This window comes from Xiphophorus hellerii, chromosome 2 (genome assembly GCF_003331165.1).
Source record: "Xiphophorus hellerii strain 12219 chromosome 2, Xiphophorus_hellerii-4.1, whole genome shotgun sequence".
Lineage (NCBI taxonomy): Eukaryota > Metazoa > Chordata > Actinopteri > Cyprinodontiformes > Poeciliidae > Xiphophorus > Xiphophorus hellerii.
Window position 1 is genome coordinate 7334062 of NC_045673.1, and position 21293 is coordinate 7355354.

A 21293-nucleotide genomic window follows, 5' to 3' on the forward strand; every position below is an offset into this window, starting at 1 on the left:
TAGATAGATAGATAGATAGATAGATAGATAGATAGATAGATAGATAGATAGATAGATAGATAGATAGATAGATAGATAGATAGATAGATAGATAGATAGATAGATAGATAGATAGATACATAGAAGAAAAGACAGGAAGAAAGAAACTAAGGAAGAAGGAAAGGACAGAGAGAAAACAGTCTTTTTTCTTTCACTTCTTTTATTATTATTATTATTATTATTATTATTATTATTATTATTATTATTATTATTGTTGTTGTTGTTGTTGTTGTTATTATTTTGATGATGAGTCTGATTCTGAGTTCAAAGACAGCACTATCACTCCTGATACGAATCTTATTTTGTCGAGCGCGAGTGTCTTTTATTTTGAAGGGCTAAAAGTTAGGAGTCCAGCACGCATGCGCACAAGTAAAATACAAACGGAAGACCCGGGCATTGGAAAGTAAAGACGAGTAAGTTGATAACAGCAAAACAATGATGTTTATTGTCTTATTCTTCTTTTGTAGTAGGGCTTTAGCCGTTAGAGCAACGTGACCTAAAACATGGTTTATTTTTGTTCTCGCTAAAAACCGTTTCTAATGCTGCTTCTGGGGAACTTTTAGCTAGCTTACTAACTTTCTTGAACTGAAACGAGTGTCTAGGAGTTAAGGGGGCATTTAGGGTTCAATACTTAAGTCGTGTTTTGTCCCCATCAGTGCCAAACACCGGGAGCTCACTGTATGGGCTGTGAATGCGGACAGCGCCACATGGAGGCTGTGCTGAAAAACGTGGGCTGCACCGTGGAGCTGCTGGCAGTGGCTGCCCACTGCGGCGTGGTGAATGAGTGGGATGAGCAGACCGTGACCAGGGCTTTTCACTGGGCCAGGTACTGTGAGCATATTTACAGCAGGTTCCACGGTAACCCCGTCATCAGAGGAGTCCTGGAGAAGCAGCTAGCAGCTCACCAATCACCGTTTGAAGGAAGCTCTTCCTGAATACAACGCAGTGTCGTTTTTGGATCTGGGCCGCTGCCAGGACCTGCTGCTTCTCTGGCTGTTGAACAACTCTGCATTGCCGATCTCCATCATGAAGATGCTCTTTGAAACCAAGGCCTCTGCTGATTCTACAAGCAGCGACTATGAAGACGTCAGAGGCCTCTGCAACCAGATCATTCAGTGTAAATCTGCCTGTACGGTGCTGCGTCCCCTCCTGGGCGTCCCCTCTGTTGGTGCTGATGCTGAGGTTCAGGGAGAGATGCTGATGGAAAGGTTGGGGTCCGCGCTGAGCCAGAGCAGCGATCCCCGCCGGGCGGAGGACTTTCTGAGCTCCGTCCTTCAGGAATTTGAGGTTGCAGCGGAGCATTTGTGTCCAGTCATCGCTGCAGCTCTGCTGACAACAGACTCGGCTGTACAAACCGCCTCTCAGGAGTTTCTCCTGGACTGGCTGCAGAGTCGGCGCGGCGTGCTGCAGAACGTGTGCACTGCGCTGCCTTCCAAGCTTCTTGCAGACTTGGCAGAAAGACACCAGAAATTTAGAGATGCGTTCTGCAAGTTGCTGAAGAAGTGGGCCTCGGAGATGGAGTACAGGGTAACTGAAGGCGAATGGGTTCACGCTGCTACAAACTCTGCGGTGTCCTTCCAGAAAATGACAGAGCATTATTTGACTCTGTTTGAAGCCTGTCCCTCTCTGAGGACGGAAATAGAGGATGAGCTAAATGCACAGAGGATTGCTGATGGAGACTTTGATGTCAGAGGTCTGAGTGTGTGGGGGGACATCCTGTTGGCATTGAGAAAGTGACGCTCAGACCTCTGGTTTCTTTAGAACTAGAAGATATCACCAAGTTTACATGGTAATCTGTCTGCCTGATGTCTGTTAATACTAAATAAAATAAGACAAATAAAAAGAAATCTGATCATCTGAAGGATGCAGTGCACCTGTTCAGTACTGCTTTTATGGTTATTTATATTTATTATACTGTGGTTTCCTATTGTTGAGCATTGTTCAAGAATGTTTTTTATGAAGTGGAATTGAACAATAAGGCAATAAATAAATTTTTTTAGGTTATGTATTTATGTATATTTTTATGTTTTGTATCAGCAGGTATAATATCAGAACTTTGGCATGATTAGGACTAGTTCTAACCATGCCAAAATATTTTTAAAAAAGGCTTTGATGCAAATTTTGATTGCATATATTTCATACCATGACTGACTTAAAACTGAAACACTGTAAATATTACAGAAAATACTTTAAATGTAAACCAGAATATAATCAGAGAATAGGAAATTAAAAAAAAATTGAACATGCCAGAGTAAAATAAATTTTCATACTCTTTGTGAAGCAAAGCTTCAGTAGATTCATACAGATGTAGGTAGAATCAGATAGTTAGGAACAAGGGATTTCTGTTTAGTTACCATAGCTACAACAATGGAGTTTGGATTGTCGTCTGTGTTAACTGTTCTGCGAAAGAGTCAGGAAAACATGTCAAACCAATAAGAAATAGTTCATACATTTACAAGAGACCTGCTCTGCTCTGCTGAGATAGTGACAGTGACTGAGTTAATCCAGTTACTTTAAGCAGGTCAAAGCAGTCAAGAAAAACTGTAAAACAAGTTTCATAGACTTTCAAAACTCATCATTTTACCTGTAGTATTGCAGAATGACTAATCATTATGATCCACAGTATATGCTACATTATGGAACATTGCTTCTTGCTGTTTGCTTAAAGAAATATGAACAAAGGTTTTTTTTGTCAGGTGTTGAGACACATGAAAAAAATCAAAAAGCTGATTGAGTTTTTTAGAATTTAGATCAAATCATTTTTATGTTAGAATAGCCTTGACCTAAATCTACGGTAATAGAATATATGCAAAGATTTTTTTATTGTTTTTTAATAGATTATTTCTAAGTTAAAATATTCAGATATAGATTTGTTTAATAAGTAATGACTTTAAAGGGCTATAAAGTAATAAAACACAATCAGCAAAGCAGCCAAACACTGAATTAATTCAACTGTTTCCTAACTACATTCTCCAGAAATGATTTTTCCCTTTCTCTCACACTATCTGTCAACATCCCCTGCAGCGCTGCTCGCTCCAAACCAATACATTTTGATTGGCTTCGTGCCAGTCATGTGACTGGACTGGTAATTTGCACATCTCAGACTTCACCTTCATGTCGAAGCACCTCTGTGGACGAGGGATCAATTAGTGAGACTCTGGCCTCTCCCTCAGTCAGCCGGTGTGTGACAGGTCTCTGTCAGACGGCGGATTAGAGCAGAGGAGGAAACACCAACACAGCCACGGCTCGTTTAACACGCCGCAAAGGCAATTCACGTAGAGACAGACAAGGGTCAGTGGGCAAGGGCAGCTCCTACACAACCAATTTATTTCCAGGCAATGAAAACATATGCGTCAGGCTGGAGGAAATCCAACAACGACTGAGGAATCTGACTGATCTATTGGGAACAAACACAAAGAAGAAGAATTTAGTTTAACAAACCAATGCGTTTTTAATATAGTCTTGCAACTGAGGAGATTGTGGTTCTCACTTTTACTCTCAGCCTCACACATAACTGGCAGGAGGTGTGAGCAGTCATGGCGATGACTCACATGTGTTACTGACTGACTTACTGCAAGATGACAAGGTTTGAAAATGCTCTGCCTACAAATGTCAAAGCTGGAACCAGATTTCCTTTTTGTTTTATTGAAATAAAATAGTTTGTATAAAGAAAAGAAGTAAAAACCTTCAATATGTCATTTTAGAGAACAAATCTGCCTATTCTTGCAGGGAAGCAGGATATTTTTTTGCATTTCCTCCAGCATCCCTCCTTCCGTTTTGCTTTCTGATATTGTTCTCTGTCAGCGTGGGGTGGCAAACTGCAGTGAGACGTGCTGAGAGGGGGGCACTGCTGTTCTGCGGCGTCCACAGGGTCACGGAGGATAACATTCATTAAAACTCAGACCCAGCCACCATCTGGTGGAGTGAATAGGGATTTCTCGGAGGGGGTGGGTTGCTGAAAGGGTAGAGCCCTCCCTCGGCACGCGCCTATGAGAGGAGGGGGACCCCTGGTCACACCTGTGTCCCACTCAGAACATGATGGACACCGACGAGAAAAATAATTCTGAGGAAGATGTGGACTCTGTTCTGCATTAGAACAGTTAAATAAGGCTGCCAGAGGAGCTGTTGATACAGTAACTAATTTGCATTTTAAAGAAAGGGAAGGGTTTTTTTTTGGCCAGTAATCTGCTGAAATATGAAGAAACAGAAATGCAAAACAAAATTAAGCAGGTTTTTATAGCTAGTTAGGCAAAAGTCAGCTCATTATATATCCAATATTAGAGAATTAACCATCATATCTGATTTAAGAGGCTTAAAATGTGAAAAGTCTCATTTGCCTTTCAGTCTTGGTCCCGAGAAATCAGATAGAAAAATAAAAACTAATAATAATAACTCAAGAAACCTGATTATGAATTGAAATGAAATGTTTCTGTTTTTCAAAAAAGGAAAATAATCAGACTGTTTTAGAAGACACCAGATTTCAAACATAATTCAAAATATGTAATTTTCTGCTGTTTCAATCATTATTTTTTTTTGTTTGACCATGCTGGCTGCGTCTCATGCAGAAGGACGATAACCAAGAGCAAATTTGTTTGCTCATATATACATGTATATATGTTGCAAAATATAATTATGTGATGGTGGGTGGAGAACACTCATTTATAACATGTTCTTTTTTTCTGTAAAGCCAGTCTCGGCTGTCTGACTCTCCACTAATAAAGCAATTAACAAGAGAATTTATTGATGTGAATTTATTTGCCCCTAGGTGGGGGACTGTGCAGCAGGGAGGGTTGTCATAAAACAGTAATTACTCCAATGCTGCGTTGAAATGTGAAGCTGTAATTACTTGATCTTTCAGCGTGCGATGGAGCTGAATTTTCCATGGGAAATTAAGGGCTATTGAAGCGGCGAGGAGGGAATGTCGAGGACATTTGGAGGAGGGATCAGGAGGATAATTGCATGCAGACAGACTCTCAGGGGAAGGGTGCAACCTCTGTCATCAAACACTCATTCTGGCCAAGGCCTCATCCCATTACAGTCCCCAAGGAGCGACGCTGCACCTGCCCCAGCGACCCACAGCTCCTCAGCTCTCACCCACAGATTACACAACCAGGCAGGGACGAGAGTGACTAAGCTTTGGGATGCAACAAAAATAAAGCATCAGAGATGCAGGCGGGAGAACTGCTGAGAGAGTTTCACCTTGAAATGCTGACAGGTTTCTACGCAGCGCCCACAACAGGCCCGTCACAGGTGTAACAGCCATGACCTCGCAGCCTGGTTAGGCATGAGAAAACATGTTCCACATGAGCGGCGACACAATTGTGTTTTCCGTCAAATTAGCGTGCATTGAAAAGCGCGCAGTGCAACGGCAAGCGTTAATGGCCTCCCTCCTCGCCCTGGCGGATCATCAGAAGAGAAACTGGGATTTGTTGTAATTGCTGCCGGGGCGTCAGCTGGGGGAGGATTTAAACATGGAGCTGCTTCCTGTGATCGAGCTATCAGTCAGGTTTCCACGCTCAGACTGTCCTTCATATGCAGGAAACCAGTCGACTGCTGAAGCTCCCATCCACACAGTCCAACATAAGAGAGCTGTCTGTTTTATGCTGAATATTTATGCAAGAGGCTGCAGTTGTTTTCAGTTTGCTTATGCACTGCAAACAACAGACAACGAAAAGCCAGTGAGTTGCACTGATAACACATTTCATAAAGGCCTGGAATCAAAAATAAGTCTTTTATCTAGGATCAGATTCACATGACTCATCACCGCCCACAGGGAGAAAATGCACAGCAAGATCCATACGTTTTAATACAACATGATGTACTTAAGATAGAGATTAAAGAGAAATCTGTAAAACAACCTTAATTTTTCAACATGATTTACTCTCTCATCAAGTCAATTACCAGATTAATTTGCTAGACTGACTTTAGAAATCTGCATGTTATGTCTTCCGCTTTTCATTTTGACTTCCCGTTTTTATGAAGCGAGTCCAGTTGATGTTGGTGACAAGAGTTGCATAAGAGAAGCTATTCACTCACTTGCAGATTTATTCTGTTTATGCCTTTTGTCACACTTTAATGTTAAATAATAGCAATAATAAGAATACTATATCAGACAAGTATAACTTGAGTAAATATTTAAATTACCATTTTACTCATAAATGAAGAAAATGATTCAAAACAACCTGGTTGTTCTTTCCTCATGATGCTGCTACGCCCGCCGTACTTTAGACATGGGATGATGTTCCTTTGCTTTCTTCTGACTTTGCTAAAAATTCATCAGACTTTTAACAAAATACATTATCAAAAAGCATTATGGAATTTTCCACAAAAAAAAGGAAAGAGCAATCAGATTGAATGTCCATGAATTTTTATGCAGCATCCATACACATCTGGAAAAATTAAGAGCCCACTGCACTGAAACACCTCCTGGTTATTCCACCAAATATTGATTTCTGAACTCTTCCTGAGTTAAAAACCAAAGGTATTGTTGTTTCTAAATGAATGTAAACTTGTTTTCTTTGCATTATTTGAGGTCTGAAAGCCCTGCATCTTTTTTCGTTAGTTTGACCATTTCTCATTTTCTGCAAATAAATACTAAATTTGTGCTTGCAATGTCAGTGACATGTCATAGAATAAAAGAACAATGTTCATTTTACTCAAACATATTCTCTTAATATTTTCCAGAGCTGTATTTTTTCTCAACGGTTTTCAATTTCTAATTTGCAGATGAAGCTTTAGCTTTATGTACATAATGCTAACGGGTTCTACTTTAAAGAGTATTGATCATCCAGCTGTTGCGCTTTATATAAAAGTAAATCAATAGTTGTATTAAATTTAACAGTTAATGTTGAGTTTATGTGCTGGTAGGAAAACCAGAGCAATATACTATTCTCTTTCTATTTTTAAGAATTTTTATTTCAAAGTTTGATCTTTTTCCAGCACAGGAGAATTTGAGGTGTGGCTGATGATCACAGTTTAGCACACCAACATGACGCCTCTTCTCTGGACATCCAAACCAGAATCCAGTGCAGAGACGATGCTCCTTGTTCCACAGATGGTAAGCCTGCTTGGTTCAAAAATTACTGCTCCTGTAAGGCTACTGAGTCCAGTAATCTGTCCTACTCTCCAGAGATGTCTTATATTGATTTACTAATGAGAAACATAGAAAGAGCAGGAGATGCTTGCACAAGGTTAACTAGTGAAACAGATTGTCTTCAGTCTGTGCAGGATACAGTAAATCACCAAAACACACAACCAAATATGACTTTTACGTTATTTTTTTTTATAAAATATGAGTATTTTTATAACACTTTTAGACTCCAACATACATCTTCATTAAACACAATAATAGAAGCCATAAAATCACATTTATCTGTTTACATAAACTCCAGGCACAAAGCCATAATAGCATCTTTTGGTCGTCTTAAACATTCTTAAATATTCATATATTTTTGTACATCCTTGCAGGTTTCATAAAGCAAAACAAAGAAAAGTGTCTAAACAGCGAATGAAGTCAAGTGGAAGAGCCATCTAATAGTTCATGTAGTCCACCCAAATGTCACGATATCAATGTGTCACAAGAAGTACGCGTGGTGGCCATGACAACAACCAAGGAACATCGAGCGATCACAAACAACTCCGCTGTTTGCATACAGCACTGCATTCCTCGCCATCAAAATGCAACAACATCATCTGCATAAAGAGCGATAAAGCTGGCTTCTCCAGACAGTGACAAATTGTTAAAACACACACCTTCATGTTGATCTTCACGTGACTCAAAAGAAGTACAGTTACATACGGCAAGCTTGTGTTACTTTACAGAACAGAATGTGATGGCTGGTACAGAGAATTTATTGCAGTGCACACCAAACATCAAGAAACATTTTTTTTTTTTCTGAGCAGTCGCCTTTTGATTTGTCTTTCACCACAGCCTGATCATGAGAACTCGTCGTATTATCCATAACGGCAGCAGACACCCACCTAAGAGCTAAGCAGTTGGCTAAATGAGAACTATTTGTGACTGTGAAGCATCTGAAACATTGATCTGAGCAAATTCATGCAACAAACACACTAAAACTCTACGATTCAGCTTCACTCACGCTTATTTTTGTCTTGTAAATGTATTGTAGGCCTCACTGGAGAAGATGAAGACCTTTTTTGCAAGCAGACGTCTCCCTGAGGAGGTACTGTCCATGAAAAATATGGCCTTTTTATATACTTAATGTCTACACAGATCAATGACCCAAAATCCACGATAGTCTCACAGAAACAGTATACAGGTAAATATCTATACAGTACATAAAACACATTTGAAATGTAGTAGAGTTTTCTTTTTAGAACACTTATAGTTTCAGTGCAATCAGAGTAGTATCTAAGAGAAAGACCCTACGCGATGGTCGTCTGCAGTGTCATCTGGCTCATGTTGTTCAAGTAGATCAATGAGGTTTGGGTGCCTAGCATACGCCTGCAGTTTGCTTTGCAACTGCTCTCCGTATGTTCTGTGAAGCCCTACGATATGCACATATGAAAAACAATTATCTAATGAGGATATTTCTCGCTTGGAGCAAACTATTTCTTTACATTTCATGTGAAACTACTTGAACACACAGAATGGGTTTAGATATCTGATACAATGCTCGTTTGTGCAATCGCCGATGGCGTGCCTGTTTTGTTTTTTTATTTTTTAGGCAGGCTCACCATAGCTGTATGGTTTAAGAGTAGCCACGCTGAGTGTACATCTTTCCCGCCGGCTCCTGAACGTATTCCTCCGTCTTGTCCCAATCTTGCACCCAGCCTCCGTTGAGCTGCGCCGTCGCCCCGTAGCTTTTGGCCGGGCCACCCATGGCGCCGTAGCTCTGCGTAATGTCGCCCGTCTCCTCGGCCAGCTCGTCCTCGTCTATGAAGCCACATTTCTCCTCACTGGTTTCCTCAGGGTCGGCCCATGGCTGCTTCTCCCCAGAGGCAAAGATGCCATAGAACACCACACCTCCGTAATGCACAAGGGAGGCAATGAGGAAGACATACTGCCACTCCTCGCGGGTCTAGAACCAGAAAAAGGTAAGATATGCACAGAATGAAAAATATGGCATTCATTTCAAAGCTTTTCCACATTATAATGCCACATTTCTGCAATACTGTTTTGTTGATAAGCAAATCTGCTAGGAAAGGGAAACAAATGCAATAACCTGAGGTTTATAAGTGTGCGCACCTTTAAATTAATACTTTGTTGTATCAACTTTTGATTAAATTTCAGCATTCAGTGTGAAATTCTGATTACATTTCAGAGTGAAATGGGATATCTTAAGTTGGTAATATGTGCTCAGTCAGTAAAAGTTGCAAAAGTTCTCTAAATCTGTCAAATTGTGACGACATCTTTTACCTGCAGCCCTCCGTAGCTGAACCCAAAGAGCTGCTGCTAAATTTGGTTCTGGACTCTCGCTAGGCCATTTTAAAACTTTTATTTTCTTCCCATCAACAATTGTAAAGCAATATAAAGTCATTCTACTCTTCATTTATATGTATATTTGGACTCTCATTGCTGGTAAAAAAGGGGGAAAATCTCCTTTTTTAGCTTTCTATCAGGTTTTTGGTCAAAACTGATATAGAATACTGGATATTTGGAACTATTTATAACTTCACCCACCTTAGCTGTGTATTATGTGAAGAAAGGAAACCCAAAGCATTATGTTGCCACTATAATTTTTCACCACTCAATATTATTTTGTACCCAACATAGTTTATGAAACTGTAGCCCAAAAGTTTACGGTTGATTTATTCAGACTCTACATACGTTTTCTTTGAGATTTTGGCCAAGCTCGATAGTTTTCTTAGGCAGAAAAGAACTTCGTTTTATTCCAGCTTCATGTGTAATGCATGAAATTACCCCAACAGAAACAGAACTGGTTGGAAATTCTTCCAGGTTCTTCAGTGTTGCTGTTTGCTTCTTCGCAGGATCATCCAGTTTTTTTACTGACTCAGTTCTGACATAGTTTCTGGATATATTTGTTATTGTTTTCACTATGCAGTGGCATCAGTATAATACTGTAAAGCTTTTTAAAACCCTTTCCTAAGTGATGCTACTGTACAGTAAAATCTTTATAACATCCCTGGAAGAAATGAGTAAAGTTAGAAAAACTGAACTTTATGTCATGTTGATCAGATTCATTGAGTTATGTTCAGTGTAAAAAAAAAAAAAAATTAATGCTGAAACTGAATCAATAAGGTACTTCAATAAAGTTTTAGTTCATTTAGTACAAAGCATCACATTATCAATATATCATTTATTTAATCACAAAATCCTGAAATCAATCATCAGAGTATTATTAAAGTTAATGCAGCAGTACCACAAATAGCAGGCTATTTTAAAAGGGAAAATGTTATTTTTGTTTGCTTTGGTGAACCCAATGACCCTTCTTTTCCTCTTTTCCTGTTTGTACATTTCATAGCCCTTCAAAATAATAAGTAATCAATCTTTAGAGCTAAAAATAAATCACCATTTTGTTCCTTCAGAGGCATGAAACATCAGTTTGTTACATAACCATCCCATGATAAAGACTCACCTTGTGCTTTGTCATTGCTCCCACAATGAGTGGGCAGACCATGCCTGACAGAGTTCCCACACCATTAGAAATGCCCATGAGGATGCTGGCATAGCGGGGAGCGATGTCTAGATGGTTCACATTAAACCCTGCAGCAGAGACAGAAACCGGTGTTGAGCGCTGTGAGAAACAATATGGAAAATAATCTGTTCTTTAAAAAACTTACCTGATATTGCAAATCCACTAAAGCCCACTGCCAGCACCAGGAAGGAGATGGCCACACCTTTACTGTGAGAGTATCCGACCACTAGTAGGAGCGTTGCTTCCATACCAAACCCTGAAAGACGCAGGACAACTCAATAGAAAGACTCAGACATTAAAATGGAGGAAAGAAGAGTCAGAGTGAAGCCTCACCGCCACAGTTCATGATTTTACGGACGTTAGTGGTGGACATGATGTTGTGGGTTCGTAGGTAGTCTGCTAACTGGCCTCCTAAAGGCACAATGATGGTCATGACCAGGTGAGGGAGAGCTGACAGCGCTCCAACCTGGAAACACATCAGACGATTCTCTGAGGCAGCTGGTACAGCCAGAATGAAACATCACAACTATGTCAGAACAAATATGTTTCTGCATTTCGATCTCTGACTCTCTGACGCAATAACTCACCGGGGTAATGGTGGATTCTCATTGTGATCCTGAATTACACCTGACATAGTAACGTGAGTTATGATTTACACCCCCAATGCAGGGCAGAGGTCAGGATGGTTTGAGATTACTTGGATTCTGCCGTCTGGATTGTTTCTGTTTTTCATTAAGGAATGAAACAAATCACAAACTGCAACCATATTTTAGAGGAAGTCATTATAAAACAGCCAATTTAAATGACCTTTTGTTGCTGCTTGCTTTCACGTGTTCTCCTAAACTGAAATACCTTCAGACAAACATTTTAGTGTCCATTTACAAAATGAGACAACAAATAAAATATAGCTAAAAATTTAAATACATATATATATATATATTCATATACAGAAGACATTCAAGTCCAAGTGCCCCTTCTCTTAATATATTACTGTCTTTTTCACCTTTTGTGTGACATACAACACAACTGAAAAACAAACAAATCAGTAAGAAGGAAAAAGACACAAAATAAAAGAAACTACAACAATCCAGGTGACATAAATGTGCACACCTATAAATTTGCTCCCTTTGGCTCAACCCATAGCTTTTAGATGGATCAAAATATATATTATATTAATATGGCATCAGCTTGTTTTCATGTTTTTATTTTTTTATAATGCATTATATGAGACATTTTAACAGTGGTGTTTATACTTTTTATATTCACCATACATTGACCATATTGACCTTCTGCACATTTCATGTTGATTTGAATAAGTACCTGTTCAATAAAACACAATCTAAAACAGCATGAAAAAGCACAATTTGATGCAAGAGGATAAATTAAAAGAGAATGCTGAGAATCAGGCCTGTCCTGCCAGGCAAAATGCCTAAAAATCTATCTCTGACTAACAGTTTGTGAAAGTCATACAATATTATAGTGAGGCATTTGAGTGGGAAGAAAGTCAGATGACAAAGGATTGTGGGGAATGTAGTATTTAAGTATGCGTCTCTCCATTTTGGCTTCATCCTTGTTCAATAAATAATGTGCAATCTGCTGTGTTTGTGCACACTCCAGCTGAAGTTTGAACAATCATAGAAGCTACTTGAGATCAGATCATATTTATTACCTCCTTATAAAGTTTGTGAAATCCAAACCCATTTTACATTATACTGCAACAGCGATGATATAAATAGACAACAGCCAAAACTAATGAAGATGAATTTGAAAAAAATCTTCTTTTCAATCACACTGCACACTCATATGGCTCCTAATCAGACCAGGAGGCTAGGACACAACTCTGCATGCACTCATAGTTTATTAAATTAACAACATGATAAAATAAAATGTAAGATTTTCTGGCAATGTCTGCTTTTAGATCTACAGCCTCAGGTTATTTTGCAATCTAAACGTTAGACTAGAGTTCAGTATGAAAATCAGTAATGAATGCTAGTCGGTGTCCAGTTTTTTGATTCTTTGTTGAGATTCTGCACTGGTTTGCACTTGAAAGGAATGGTTACACATTCTGTCATGAGATGGAGTCTGTTCTGTCCTCTTACGGTCCAGCCGGTCGAGGCAGATGGGCTCAGCTCCCTCAGTCTGGTTCCAATGGTTCATTTTTTTTTACAGCAGATTTTCTTTTCTACTCTAATCATCTATCTGAATTCTCTTGAAAACTGAATACAGAACTAGAATGAGTTTTGTCCATTTAGCTTTTCAACTAGTATATATCATAAACTAGCATTTAATAGGAATTAAATCTTTTTTGCTGGACATGATCAACTTTTTTTGTCTCAGGATGGAATTTGGTGTAAATTGCCAAAATGTCTGCACATTAGTAGGTAGATGAAAATAGCTCATTCACAGTTTACAAGCTGTATGTAAGTTATTTTTATTGTCATGCTGCATATTACCAATTAATGTTTATATATATATATATATACATATATATATATATATAAACATTCAAATTTTTGAAAAACTAAACAATTCTCTTATAATTAGCTGCTTGGATCAAATTAAAATAATTAATTTGAACTGAATTCAAAATAAAACGGAGGGATTTCATGTTTGCTTCTTTATTTATTTAAAATTGTTTGCAGATTAAAATAATTTATCTGTGATGAAACTAATCAAGCAATAATTGACTATATATATATATATATATATATATATATATATATATATATATGTTAGATATTTTTAAAATTACAACAATACCAGTAGCGTACAGAGATATGAGGGCAGTCATCAAGAGTAAATTCCTAATTTGACTTTACACTTATCTTAGTTTAAGGTATATTTGACAGAATAAATGTGTGTTAATGATTTTTCAGGCCTTTTGATATAAAAAGGAGTTGTTTACCTTGCTGATCTCAAAACCAAAAACTTCTTCAAAGTATGCAGGCTGGCTGATGAGCAGCAGGTAAAAAGTCCAGCTCCTGCAGAAATTGGCCACAATGATTGCATAGACAGGCATGGAGGAGAAGAACTTCCTCCAGGGGGTCTTAAATTTCTGTAGAATCAGAACAAACACACGTTCAGCTGAAAATGACCCACACAGAAATGGTGACTCCAAATAGGTCAGAACTCACTTCTGCAGCGCCCATGAGCTGGGCACTTTCACCGATGCTCTCCTCAATGTAGCGGCGCTCCTCTTCGGTGATGGTGGGGTGCTCCGCCGGGCTCTCGTACGACACCAGAATCCAGAACATGTACCAGAATATTCCAAAGGTTCCTGACCAGAACACGAGAAGATTACTGCAAACGCAGGAGGACTGACGGATAACCAAATGTAATGGCACACAATGTTTTCAGGCATTGCAAGTCAAGAAATATTAAACCCATAAATTGTCACCTCATCACGGTTTATTAACAACGCCACTGTGAAATTAGTGCATCAGAACTCAAAAATGAGTGGTGTAATGATTCAGCAACTCACTTTATTTAAGGAAACCTATGTCTTTTCCCTGAATGTTTTGGTAAAAGTTTGCAGTGAGAGTGATGCTCACCGTACACATAGAAGACTGAAGACCATCCTGTGTACTGCACCAGGATCCCAGCCAAAGGCATGGCCACCACTGCACCAGCGTACGATCCTGAACAAGGCACAACGTCATGAATAAGCAGAATTTGATCCTGCCTGTGCTGGTTGTACACACAACAAGCTAAAAGTCTTCTGGAACAACGTAGTGTAATTCTAAACCCATATTTGCATCTCAGAGTTGACGTGTTGATGACATCAGTGTGAAACCAACGATCCAGATTTAGTTACAATCAATAAGTGTTAATGCTTTGTACCGCAAAAGGAGAGAGTTGCCAGACGACTTCTTTCCAGCGGTGGGGCCCATTTACTCCATATGCCATGGCAGGCTGGGTAAGTCACACCCTGCAAAGTGACAAAACAGAAGTCGGATCATTGCTTTCATGTTTTTTTTTATTACAGCGTATAGCAAAAGTATTCACACCTCTTGAACCGTTTCCATATTTTAAGTTTTCACCACAACTTCAGAGGATTTGATCAGGATTTGATAGTCCAACGTGATACAGAGCATTATGAAGGAAAATTATTCTATTTGTGAATAAAAGCCTCAATTTTCTTCCACTTCAACATGATGTGCTCCTTTGTTTTGTACTATCACAAAAATCCAAACAAAACACATTAAGCCTTGTAGTTGGAACATGACAATAGATTAAAAAGTTCAAGTGGTACAAATATTTTAGCAAGGCACTGTTACTAGACTATTTTTACACCTTCGCTCAATCACTCCCTGCGTGACTCTGTCTCTTTCTAGTTGGTGAAAGCCTTCCAGAGCAAACGGAAGCTAATAACAAACACACTGACATGCATTTGAGCCGACCTTTCTAATCAGGACTAATAATCCAGTGCAAATTCAAGTCGACTCTCCATTTCACAAAACAAATAAATAAATAAACTGAATTGTTCCCATTAAATCTTCATTAAACACTAAGTGGCATACAATCAACTATTGATAGATACAAATTGCTGGGGCTTGCAGTGGGAGACAGCCTGAAATGCTAATGCTTAATCTGTGGTAATAAGTTGTGGCGTTGAACACAGGCAGTTCGCTCTCCCTCCATGCTCATGAGCAGCTATTGAAATGACAGTGTGCAGCTCGACATGACAAAAGAGGCTGACCTTCAATCTGATAATAGCACATCTCACTCTCCTGAAATGAAGCCTCTTCTCGAGCCGAGGGAGGCGGCTGCATCAAGTGGTTCTTATGTTATCTCTTTTGTTCAGCATGTTTCCAGCTGTTTCAGCATGGAAAACCATTAGACACGAGCCCTGCTATTCATAGCTTCAATGCTGTTTGTTGATCAATCTGTGTACAGTAGCCTGAATGGATCATAATAGGACTCATTCCACAGTCAAATTCAAACAGAAAGCAGAAGGTTTCCGTGGTTTACTATGAGGTTCAGATAAAGCTCCCGTCCTGATAATGAGGCAACAATTCAAAGAGCTTTAAAGGTCAGAAAGAGATGTAAAAACAAGCTGTGCGTCAATACCTCCACCAAGCCTTGCAGTATCCTTAAGCAAATTACGCATCCGTAGTGCGTACGGGCGGCAGAGGGGATGAACATGTTCAGGATGGATGTCAGGACAATGGCAGCACCGAAAACCCTGGACAAAAACATTGTAGCTGGTTAAAAAACAAAAATAAAACCATCACACCGTTTGAATGTGTGTCAGTTGAAAAACAACGAAATCAATGACATTGTTCTCTGTTGCCACCACAACAAAAGGCATCGCAGAGCTCAGATAGCATCGTAGGATCATTAAAAATCTATTTTATTTCAATAAGCCATACAAAGTCAAATTAACAAATAAAGACACCATACTCTCCTAAAAATGTCAGTTTGCACTTAATTGTTATATATAATTTTTTTTACATTTTCTCGTCTTTTTCGTCATATATCCCTGTTGCAGATTTGTTCGATTCCTTCAGCTAACAGCTGGCTAACCAGCAATCAGCGAAACAATAATGTCGGCTCCGCAGCCACTGAGATTGTACTACGATCATTACCTAGAAACAGATTTCACACAAGGCTTTGGCTGGTGCGGTTGCCATGCGTCCCAACATAAAGGATTAGACACGGCCGTCCCGTGGGAGCTCATTAACATGAGGAGGCACGCCTGGCGGCCATGAACCAAATCCCCAGTTCATCTGCTGGTTTGCTCCAAACCCAACATTCATATCTTTGTTTGTAGTACACTATAAAATGGATTTATAAATTATTATCCATTACAATCTTCACATTTTTTGTTTTTTAATGGTAAAGTTTTGCAATGGTTAAACTCTAACCACATAATTTGGTTACAATTCTTATGCATAAAAAAAAAAACCTGACGTTGTTGCTTTAACCAACCTTTATTTTTGCTTGTTGAACAGTAAGTCTATGATTTGTATTATAACTGAATGTCAACTTAGTAAACATGAAGAACTTCTGAGTTAGATCAGATTTCTGTGATAAATTTGCATTTATTTTACTCAGAATTATTAAGTAAAATACCAAATCCCCCACAAAAATTTATGCAACTTGACACTACAAATTTTATTGATTACATGCAAACATTGTTGCTTTTAAAATTAAGGCTGCAATTGGTAAGAAACTGAAGCCTGACGGTAGAAATTGTCGGTGTTTTTACCTGTTTGCAGCCAGTCTGGAGGAAATATAGCCTCCTGGAATCTGAGTTATTATGTAGCCCCAGAAGAAAGAGCCATGGATCAATCCCACGGTCTCCGGGTCCCAGTTGAATTGTGCTTTCTTAAAAAATAAAGACAAAAAAAAAACCAAAAAAAAAATACCATTTGTTTTCTACATTTCATGTAAGCGGAGAAATACTTCATTTGCTTTATTTGTGAGAGAAAAATAGAAGAGAAGAAACATTTCTCTATTTTCTTCATGTGTAAGAAATGTAAGTAAGAAAAAAAACAACTAGATAAATAAAGTAAAATGAACGGTCTACAGGCTCCGGCCCCACCATCACCTATCGGACAGGAAGGGGCTCCCTGATGTGGAGGAGGGCGGAGTTAGCACCTCTTTGACGATGATCTTGCCGTTCTGGTGAATCGTGCTGTTGTTCACCATGCTGACGATGGCCACACCCAGGTTACAGCGGATACCGAAGGAGATGCAGAAGCCGAGCCCGCTCAGCATGGCGATGATGTATCTGCGCGGAAGCCCGAAGCAGGTGCAGTCACACAGCGGAGCCTTGCGCTCCTGGTCCTCCCTGGGTCGCCCATCCTCCGTCAGCTCGATGGCCTCACCTGTCTGCTGCCGCTTCTCCAGCCTCCTGCACCACAAGGCGATTATATAACACCATGAGCATTTTTTTTTTTAGGTTACATATGCTTTTTTTATGGATACAGGCGTTAACCTCCTGAGACCCTGCATCCTCATATGAGGACATTACATTTTTGTAAACACAGATGTAAATAATAACATTGATTGAATGGTCTTATCGTCACACAGGTAGACCCAATGTCCTCGTCTGAGGACATTGGGTTTTGAGATAACCACTTATTGTAGAAAGCTAAAATTTCATTTTTAGGCTAATTGGGTCCTTATGATCCCAAATGACAAGGAGAAAATGTATATGCAAAAACAGACCCATTGACCTCATATGAGGGCATTGGTTTTGACATAGTTCAAGAGCACATAGAAAGCTAAAATTTAATTTCAACTAAAATTAGGTCATACTAATCCCAAATAGTAAGGAGACATAAAAAATGCACATCAAACAAAAGCCCGGGTCTCAGGAGGTTAAATCAAGAACAGGACTAATACTGAAATTTATTATTATTATTACAAAACCATCAGAATTTCATTTGGTATTTAAAAAACTATTTTTCTTGCTGATTTATTGAGGAAAAAGGGAAAATTAAAACCTTTTTCTTTCTCAAGGATATGTTCTCTATCCACCCTTAAGGCTTCAAAAGGGGACAAACCTATGATTTGTATTATAACTATCGTTTTTCTCTGAAAAAATATGCATTTTTCCTTAAATTGATTCCATAAAATCGAAACATTATTTTCGTTTTTTGCTGTAAGGGGAAAAAATCCCGACCTTCAAACCGCAATGCAGCATCATCATCATCAATATCCTTCGTTTGAAGATCATTTCAACCGTTTTCATTTTCATTTTCTATCTTGTATTTTATTTTATTTTTTAATTAGCCTTTGCTTTTTACTCACGATGAATTTCTCCACAGAAAACCTGAGGTCTAATTTCCTACGACCCGGTTGGATGTGAAGGCCTCATTTGGGCCCTTTTCTCGGTAACGAGTCACGTTTCCGCGCTGCAGCTTTAAATGCAGCAATTTCGACATGAAACACGAAGGAATGATACCTGGACAAAAGGTTACATTAAAACTGCGAAATAAAACAGATTAATTCAGCAAAACTGCTTCCTTTTTTTTTTTTTTTTGGCTCTGTTTTTAAATACTCCATCATTTCGCTCCGTTTTTAAAAGACAAAAAAAAAAGTAGAGCTTTGTAAATATGCAAGAACGTGAAACGCTTTCTCTTAAGATTGGATGAAGTTCATCGATCCGAAATTATTCGTGGGTATTACAGATATCTCCAGGACTTTGTGTCACGACTCGTTCTCTTTCATTAATTATTAAAAACACCCCCAGCTGCTGGTGGAGGGGAGACCGTCCTCCTGGGAAATAATCTGATCCTTAAATATTCGGGCCACACGATTCTGCTGTCACTATATTCTAAGAGTGAGAAGATTTAAGAACGAGAGGGAGCATCAGTTTTTGGAAGTTTTTTTTTTTTTAAATAAGAAACAATGAAATTAAATCAAATCACTTATTTCTCTTACCTGTACAGTTTCCCCAAGGCCTTTCCTGCGATCTGTTTAACCCCCTCTTTGATGGGGAATGCCTTCTCCTTCCCTGGCTCCATTTCCAAGTTGTCCTCTCAAAATTAAACCCTAAGATACTATGATAAAGGGGAGTGCAGCATAAAAAACCATATTGTTACGATGTTATTCCAAATATTGCGCGTCTTTCTTCGCGTTAGAAAACGCCTCGATGTCCTGAAAAGAGGAGCTGTGAGAGGGGGAGAGAGAAAAAAAAATGGAGAAACAAGGAGGAACAACGCTCAGCCAGAAAGAGAGGGATTCACAGTCACCAAACAGCAGTCAGATAAGTCCGATGGTGATTTGCGCGATTTTAATCCGTGAGGTGCCATTTTTTTAAAGATCTTCTCGAAAACAGCAACGCAGAGGGGATGGAGAGGGAAAAAAAGCAAGATTATTATTTGAGATGTGATGAGGGGAGGATTTCCGGTCCTATCTGAGGTGAGGATCTCCGGTGTGGCAGCAGCCGGAGGAGGATGTCGGCATCACGAAGGAGCACGAAGCGCGTCTACCTGTCAGCAGCTCCTCCCTCCCTCCCTCCGCTCCGCGCCTCTAATTCAATTATAGAAATTCAAAACCTGTCAGCGGGAACAATCGACCGTCGTCCTTTTCTCGTGTCTAAGTGAGCTGGAAGTGATTTGTATTTTATTTATTTATTTATTTATTTTTTACAAGATGAGATCTAAATCAGTTCACTTGCTGCAAGTCAGCTCGAAAACATTTGACCTGCATGTGGCGATAATTCACATCCGGTAAACTTTAAAACAGAAATAAACAAGAGCTTGGTTGATTTGTTGTTTATTTTAAGCACCTATATACGGTTATATGTAAGGAGGGGGAGCATTGGACTTATAAATTTTACACAAAGCACCTAGAGGCGGACCCAGCCTGTTTGGCACCCTGGGCAAACCAACATCAAAAATTGGTTAGCGGAAACAAATACTTGTGGAAATTCGCTCTTGACAGAATAACCAGCACAACCAAACTGTCTGACTTTGAACAAATGCCAGATGAAAAATGGGGCGTCATCCCACATCAGTGTGTGACCAAGCAGATGATCAAAGAGGATGAAAGAGGAATCAGGCTGCTGAATGTTTACGTTTCTTCAGACTAAAACCAACCAATCCAACAAAAGATTTGAAAAAAGGTCTTGATTCTGCTTCTCAATAACGTGTAGTTTATTCCTCTGTTTTGGGAAGCAACAAAGATCCGTTCTCTGCTGCTTTCCGCTGATTATAGGTTCTCTACACCTGTTCCCTTACTTATAGAAAAAAATGGCAGCCATGCTCTCCTTGACTTGCTTACAAAAGCAAAACTGCCAAAACAAAAATATGTGGTATCACCTCCAAATGAACATTGTGAATAAACTAAAATGTAAAGCAATCCAAGAGCATTTCTAACTAATTTGAAGCAGTAAAATATGAAAGAATAAATAGGAACTGCCATTATTAAGCAATTATGGCATTACTCTATAGCCCAATGACAATATAAATAATAAATTGTCATTGTAATTAAATAACAGAAGTAATTCAGCAAAGTAACATTCAGTACTAGACTCTGTTTTGGTGACTTTAACAAGCTGACCAGCTACATGCGCTAGAGGAGAATGTTTCCCTCTGTGGTTGTAAATCAACTGATATGAAGTTCATCAATCTGGATTATTACAGTCGGATCTGTTGGTATTACAGTATTACATGTTCTGTTTCATTAATTATTAAAACCGACCCCAGCTGCTGGTGGAAGGGAACCGTTCTCCCGGGAAATAATCTGATCCTTAAATATTTAGACGATCCATTTCATGAAGATTTAAGAAAAATAAGGACATTTGTTGGCATAATGTTTTTTCTCTCTTTTTTTCCAAGACAATAGGAAATAATATGAAATAAAATTAAATCACTTCTTTATACCTGTACAGATTCCCCAGGGCAGTTTCCTTGTGATCTGTTTAGCACCATTTTCCTTCCCTCCTTCTTTGGCTGTTCAACGCAATTCAAGATTTATGAAACCTTTATTCTGTTTGTGAAAACAAAAATAGAAAACAACAAAGAGCCACTGATGCACTGAGGACATATTTCATACGTAAGCGAAAAGAACAGTTTTTTTTCCTGCAAACTACAATCAGAGATGTATTCTCTGTGACTTTTTGCTGTGGGGTAAAAACAATACATTCAATTTAACTTTGGATTCTTCACATGGTACGCT

General features: G+C 38.9%; 2 protein-coding genes and 1 long non-coding RNA gene across 3 annotated transcripts; 2 read left to right on the forward strand and 1 right to left on the reverse strand.

Moving 5' to 3' along the window:
• Nucleotides 1-346: 346 nt before the first annotated feature.
• Nucleotides 347-4319, forward strand: fancf (FA complementation group F). The gene is given in 3 exon segments (XM_032581938.1): nucleotides 347-452; nucleotides 696-935; nucleotides 937-4319. Coding segments are annotated over 2 exon segments (1056 nt in total). The 5' UTR covers nucleotides 347-452; nucleotides 696-719; the 3' UTR covers nucleotides 1777-4319.
• Nucleotides 4320-7288: 2969 nt separating this feature from the next.
• Nucleotides 7289-19608, reverse strand: slc17a6a (solute carrier family 17 member 6a). The gene is made up of 12 exons (XM_032581937.1): nucleotides 19053-19608; nucleotides 17262-17517; nucleotides 16870-16988; nucleotides 15729-15843; nucleotides 14499-14586; nucleotides 14210-14296; nucleotides 13793-13935; nucleotides 13564-13713; nucleotides 10992-11124; nucleotides 10804-10914; nucleotides 10599-10726; nucleotides 7289-9080 (listed from the first exon to the last, which is right to left on the reverse strand). Exons 1-12 carry the CDS (start codon nucleotides 19133-19135, stop codon nucleotides 8751-8753), a joined length of 1743 nt encoding a protein of 580 aa, XP_032437828.1. The 5' UTR covers nucleotides 19136-19608; the 3' UTR covers nucleotides 7289-8750.
• Nucleotides 17460-18997, forward strand: LOC116732050 (uncharacterized). The gene is made up of 2 exons (XR_004341702.1): nucleotides 17460-17595; nucleotides 17987-18997. It is a non-coding gene; the product is annotated as an uncharacterized LOC116732050 (long non-coding RNA).
• Nucleotides 19609-21293: the final 1685 nt, after the last annotated feature.

What these genes read in the sequence shown, in the direction of transcription:
- slc17a6a (XM_032581937.1), bottom strand. Translation starts at nt 19,135, where the DNA reads ATGGAGCCAGGGAAGGAGAAGGCATTCCCCATCAAAGAGGGGGTTAAA. An exon ending in GCCTTGGGGAAACTGTACAG is followed by an intron (nt 17,518 to 19,052) that starts GTAAGAGAAATA and finishes CTTGTGGTGCAG; the next exon opens with GAGGCTGGAGAAGCGGCAGC. An exon ending in TAGTGGATTTGCAATATCAG is followed by an intron (nt 10,727 to 10,803) that starts GTAAGTTTTTTA and finishes TCTCTGCTGCAG; the next exon opens with GGTTTAATGTGAACCATCTA.